Below are 6088 nucleotides of genomic sequence, written 5' to 3'. Positions count from 1 at the left end.
GAAATCTACCACATACAAATCACCTTTCCGATACCCTTCAAACACTAGAGATTTGTCAGATTCCATTAGCACCAGGCAGCGATATTTTCCAAACATTACAATCATATTCAGATCGCAAAGCATTGAGACAGACATTAAGTTGAAGCCAAGGGATTCAACAAGCATGACTTTATCCATGTGTTGATCCTTTGAGATTGCAACTCTACCTAGACCCAATACCTTATTTTACCAGTGTCAGCAAATGTGATGTGGCTCTTGTCGGATGGACGTAATGTTGAGTCCATAAGAAGGCTTCTTCTGCCAGTCATGTGATTTGTACACCCACTGTCAATAATCCATTCTGAAGATTTTGAAGTCGCTGGTGTCGTACCCTACAGTACAGTTAGGGGGATAGGCTTCACGAAGAGAATTGTGAAGCATAAACATTTGACGAACCAGTGGGTTATGAAAACTTAAATCCAGATTAGGACTAATAGGGAGAGTAGCATGTGATTCAGGAACGAAGTACATATTGATCCCATTCGGGCATTTTATCTTGCGCCCTACAAGATTTTTAAGGTCTCCAGCAATAGCATCAGAAGATTTTGTTTTTCTGCTGGAGACCTTTCCCTGCAAAAGAGAGTTAAGCTTTCTTAACCACCCACATCTTCAAGGGTGGCTTAGAAGCAATAAGTCTAAGTGCAGCATCTGAGAATTTTGGCTTTGAAGCCTTAGCAAACAGTCTAGCAGGTGGACAATAATACTCATAGGAATAAGCAGAATAATTTTTGGTCACATGAAAACGGTTTGATGAACCGCTCTCATACTCATGTGCCTGAGTATGGTTTCCCTGCAAAACATTTGTGTTAGTGTGACTCAGGTGAGTCCTCTGTTTGTATGAAGCCATTGGACCGTATGAAGCCTTTGGTCTGAGATTTGTCTTCTTCAAGTGAGGTGTCATGAAGACATTCACAAGAAGATTTTCCAGACACCTTTTGGAAACCCAGATCTTCTTCATAGGCGGTCCATTCCTGCAGTTAGTACCAATGTACCTGGCAAACACTTCACCATTCTGATTCTTAAACAGTTTATAGTTTGCATCAAAGGATTCATCAATGATAATGGGGTTAGCACAAGTGAAGCCAGATAAGTTGGATGGATCTGCTGAAAGTTCCTTTGCAGCAACCCATGTGGTTTTGGGGTACTGCTCAGGTTTCCAGTAAGAGCCATCTGCATTAATTTTCCTCACAAATCCAACACCCTCTTTCCTAGGGTTTCGATTCAGGATCTGCTTCTTGAGGACATCACATAGTGTCTGATGTCCTTTAAGACTTTTGTACATCCCTGTTTCAAGCAATGTCTTCAACATAGCATTCTCATCAGCAATAGCGGTGGTATCCTCAGCAGAGGGGTTAGTTACCACGTCAACAGTTGAAGATATTGCAACAGCAGTAGAAGTGGAACATTCAGCAACAGAATTAGCATTATCACGCTCAATGCATTTAAGACATGGTGGTTCAAATCCTTCCTGAGCGGGACTGATCTGTTCGGAGCGAAGTGACTCGTTTTCCTTTTGAAGATCTTCATGAGCCACCCTCAATTTCTCAAGTTCTTGCTTCCTTTGAAGATAATCATAGGAAAGCTTTTCATGAGTTGTTGAGAGAGTATCATGACGATCTTCAAGTTCCTGATACTTAACGTGAAGGTTTTTTATGTCTTCAATTAAGGATTCAGATCAAGTCATTTCAGCACCCAACAGATCATCGCTTCTGTCTAACAGTTTTTGAATATGTTCCATAGCTTTCTGTTGTTCAGTTGCAATTTTAGCAAGTGTTTTGTAGCTAGGTTTTGAATCACATTCAGAGTCATCGTCACTAGATGTTTCATAGCGAGTAGTGCGTGTGTTTACCTTGGCACCGCGTGCCATGAAGCAGTAGGTAGGAGTGGAGTCGTTCTTGTCATTTGCGTTGGTGTCGGTGATGCAGTCATTGTCTTCAGTGTTGAAGATGGACTTGGCGACGTATGCTGTAGCCAGACTCGCAATGCCAGAATCAGACTCCTCCTCAGACTCCACCTATGCCTCCTCAGATGCGGACTCCTCCTCTGAATCCATCTCCTTTCCAACAAACGCACGTGCCTTGCCAGATGATCTCTTCTTGTGTGATGAAGACTTTGATGAAGACTTGGAAGAAGACTTTGAGTATTTCTTCTTCTTCTTGTCGTCAGAATCATATTCCTTGCTCTTCTTCTTCCTTCTGTTCTCATTGTCCCACTGTGGACACTCAGAGATGAAGTGTCCAGTTTTCTTGCACTTGTGACTTGTTTTCTTCTTGTAGTCATGAGCAGAAGCTTCATCATTCCTTGAGCTTGATCGTGAAGATTTTTTGAAGCCGTTCTTCTTGGTGAATTTTTGGAACTTCTTCACTAGCATTGCAAGTTCTCTTCCAATGTCTTCAGGATCATCAGAACTGCAGTCAGATTCTTCTTCAGATGAGGAGACAGCTTTTTCCTTCAAGGCGCGAGTTCGCCCATAGTTTGGACCGTAGATATCTCTTTTCTCAGAAAGCTGAAACTCGTGTGTGTGTTGAGCCTCTCAAGTATGTTAGACGGATCGAGTGTCTTGAAATCAGGACGTTCTTGAATCATCAGGGCCAGGATGTCAAACGAACTATCAAGTGATCTCAGCAGCGTTTTGACGATTTCATGTTTGGTGATTTCAGTGGCGCCGAGGGCTTGAAGCTCATTTGTGATGTCAGTGAGTCTATCAAATGTGTGCTGGACATTCTCATTGTCATTTCGCTTGAAGCGGTTGAAGAGATTGCGAAGGACACTGATTCGTTGATCTCTCTGGGTTGAGATGCCTTCATTGACCTTGGAGAGCCAGTCCCAGACCAGTTTGGATGTCTTCAAGGCACTCACACGGCCATACTGTCCTTTGGTCAGATGACCACAGATGATGTTCTTGGCAGTAGAGTCTAGTTGAACGAATTTCTTGACATCAGCAGCAGTGACACCTTCTCCAGCCTTGGGAACGCCGTTCTCAACGACATACCATAGGTCGACGTCAATGGCTTCAAGATGCATGCGCATCCTATTCTTCCAGTAGGGATATTCAGTTCCATCGAAGACGGGGCACGCAGCGGAGACTTTGATTATCCCTGCAGTCGACATAGCTAAAACTCCAGGTGGTTAAACCGAATCACACAGAACAAGGGAGCACCGAGCTCTGATACCAATTGAAAGTGCGTTATATCGACTAGAGGGGGGGTGAATAGGCGATTTTTATGAAAGTCTTCAAAACTTGGGAGTTATGAAGACAAACAGTGAAGATTATGCCTATTACTATGCAGCGGAAGTTAGATTACACTAGGCCAGCCATGGTCATGTATTCAATAGAGTGAAAGCACAGTGACAAACAGCTTCAGTGTAATAAGGATCAAGTAGGAAGAAGTTATGAAGCCAAACAGATCATGCATTCACGTTGTGAAGACAAATGATAAAGCAAGCACGCAATGACTTCACAATGAGTAACAGCAAGTGAAGGAGGTGAAGATGAAACCAGTGACTCATTGAAGACAATGATATGTTGGACCAGTTCCAGTTGCTGTGACAACTGTACGTCTGGTTGGAGCGGCTAGGTATTTAAACCTTAGGACACACAGTCCCGGACACCCAGTCCTGAACACACAGTTCAGGACACCAAGTCCTCACCGTAATCTCCTTGAGCTAAGGTCACTTAGTCCTCGCCCAATCACTCTGGTAAGTCTTCAAGGTAGACTCCCAAACCTTCACAGACTTCGTTCACTGGCAATCCACAATGTCTCTTGGATGCTCTGAACGCGACGCCTAACCGTCTGGAGGATTCACAGTCCTCAAGTGTAATAAGTCTTCAGATCACACAGACAAGAAGACTTAAGTGATGCCCAATTTACTCTGGCTCTGGGTGGTTAGGGCTTTTCTCCTCACTAGGAATTTTCTCTCAAAGGCTTCGAGGTGGGTTTCTCTCAAACGACAAAAGCCGTGCACTGAAATCTGAGCAGCCAACCGTTTATGGTTGTGGGGGTGGGCTATTTATAGCCACTTGGCAACCCGACCTGATTTGTCCGAAATGACCCTGGGTCACTAAGGAACTGACACGTGTCTCAACGGTCAGATTTCGAACTCTCATGGCAACTTTACTTGGGCTACAAGCAAAGCTGACTTGTTCGGCTCTGGACAAGATTTGCTCTCATTGTCTTCACTCAAAGACATAGGTTTTTGATTTAGGCATCACTTAAGTCATTCTGACTTGTTCTCCTGGACCCCACTTAACAGTACGGTGGTTCCTATGACTTAACAAAAATAAAAAGAACTACGAAAGATCTAAGTCTTCGAGTTCCATAGGCTTCATAACGTGTCTTCTGTTGTCATAGTCTTCAATGTGAATATCTTCATATACCACCTTTGACTTCAATGTCTTCATTCATTTTTAGGGGTCATCTCTGGTAGTAAACCGAATCAATGAGGGACTTCTACCTGTGTTTTCCTGCAATTCTCACAAACACATTAGTCCCTCAACTAGGTTTGTCGTCAATACTCCAAAACCAACTAGGGGTGGCACTAGATGCACTTACAGGTATGCCTTACCTTACATTTTTATTCATTACATTATTGTGGTCATGCATTTTATTAGCACATATGAAAGCACCTCGAAAGGACTCTACTCAATCTTTATCACTGTTACAGGAACTGCAAGTCAACGGGCTCTAAAGTCCTGAAGTGTAGTGCTAGGAACAAGCTAGGAGTTCCAAGGAGGCTGAATTTTGATGCTCATCACAGGTACCTCAGGTGTGCGGTAGAGATCGAAGACACAGAGAGTTTGTATGATTATTCTTTGAGGTACAAGATGCACGAGTACTGTGAGCTCCCTGGATGTAGAGATGTCCTGAGCTGCGAAGAGGTTGCTGAGATAATGATACCGACCACTCTAAAGTTATCTATGCTTCGTAGCAGAGTGAACTTGATGCGTTCATTTAACAAAGTTGTCAAGCTCCATCATGAACACTTTGCTCTTGCTAGAAACTTTTCCTCGAAGAACTTCCAAATCTATCAAGATGACTCCATCAAGCTTGATGGTCTGGCTGAGGGCGCGATAGTGGAGTACCGTGAGGCTGTTGGGGACCTTGACTACCGCCAATTTGTTCATATGGTTACCGAGGAGGTATTTCATGGTCAGAAGCTACCATTTGATCTGACCGAGTGGCTAAGGATCATATCCCAGGGAGTGAACGCGTGTGATGGCAGCCTACTCTGTAGTCATATTGACCTGATGGAGCCTTATCAAGGATATGGAAACTTTGTCTCATTGTTTCAGCTGTTCTGGAAAGTCAAAGATACCGCTGGTGGAGAAGATCTTCTGAACTCCTTGGGACATTACAAAGGATGGAAATCTGAAGGCCTGCGTTGTTCGTTTCTTCGTGATACACTGAACTACGAGGACGATGATGGCCATAGATTTGAATATGAAGATGACATAAGAGGCCTTCTGAGGTTGTTGATGAACTCCTTCCGTCACTCAGCAAAAAGCCACTGCAGGCTCGCTATCTACCTGATTATGAATGAGTTCCGCAGGTTGCTATCTGATCTTCAAAGGGCATTGCACTAGGGTGGCTACCTCAGTCACCTCTCTGTGAATTACAGCGTCTGAAAGCATCCTACATTGTACTTTTGCACACAGTAAGATTCCGTCATCTGATAGAAGGCCCTCGCAAACTCTGTACATCCACTTGTGTATGACCGCACATGATTCAAGCCATGCTGTAAATCTCAATAGCATTGTTGAGGAAATCGTTAACTGGTAGCTGCTCGGTTGGCTAGCGAGTAGGGGATTAATCGGCTAATCGGCAAGTTAATCGGCCTTTAATCAATTAATCGGACGATTTTTCGGTTTATCGGCTACTCGGTGACCCTATGAGTAGGGATTAATCGGCAAGTTAACTGGTTAATCGGATGAATTCTTGAACAGGGCTCAATAGCAGCCTTAGCTCTTCTGCGCCGAGAATGTGCGCTGCAGCAGCAGGTCCTCATCCTTCCATTTCATCATGGACAGGTACAATGCAATGAAAGCTGA

General features: G+C 43.8%; 1 protein-coding gene across 1 annotated transcript; it reads left to right on the top strand.

The window, feature by feature from the left end:
• Positions 1-4864: 4864 nt before the first annotated feature.
• LOC125524465 (uncharacterized) lies at positions 4865-5623 on the top strand. Its single transcript, XM_048689518.2, has one exon. The coding sequence runs from the start codon at positions 4865-4867 to the stop codon at positions 5621-5623; it is 759 nt and encodes a 252-aa protein (XP_048545475.2).
• Positions 5624-6088: the final 465 nt, after the last annotated feature.

This window comes from Triticum urartu, chromosome 7A, assembly GCF_056163025.1.
Source record: "Triticum urartu cultivar PI428250 chromosome 7A, HENAU_Tu73, whole genome shotgun sequence".
In the NCBI taxonomy this organism is placed as follows: domain Eukaryota; kingdom Viridiplantae; phylum Streptophyta; class Magnoliopsida; order Poales; family Poaceae; genus Triticum; species Triticum urartu.
This window is presented reverse-complemented; position numbering and strand designations above follow the sequence as displayed.

Bases quoted from the DNA above. Each gene is read 5' to 3' on its own strand.
- LOC125524465 (XM_048689518.2), top strand. From the start codon at position 4,865: ATGCACGAGTACTGTGAGCTCCCTGGATGTAGAGATGTCCTGAGCTGC.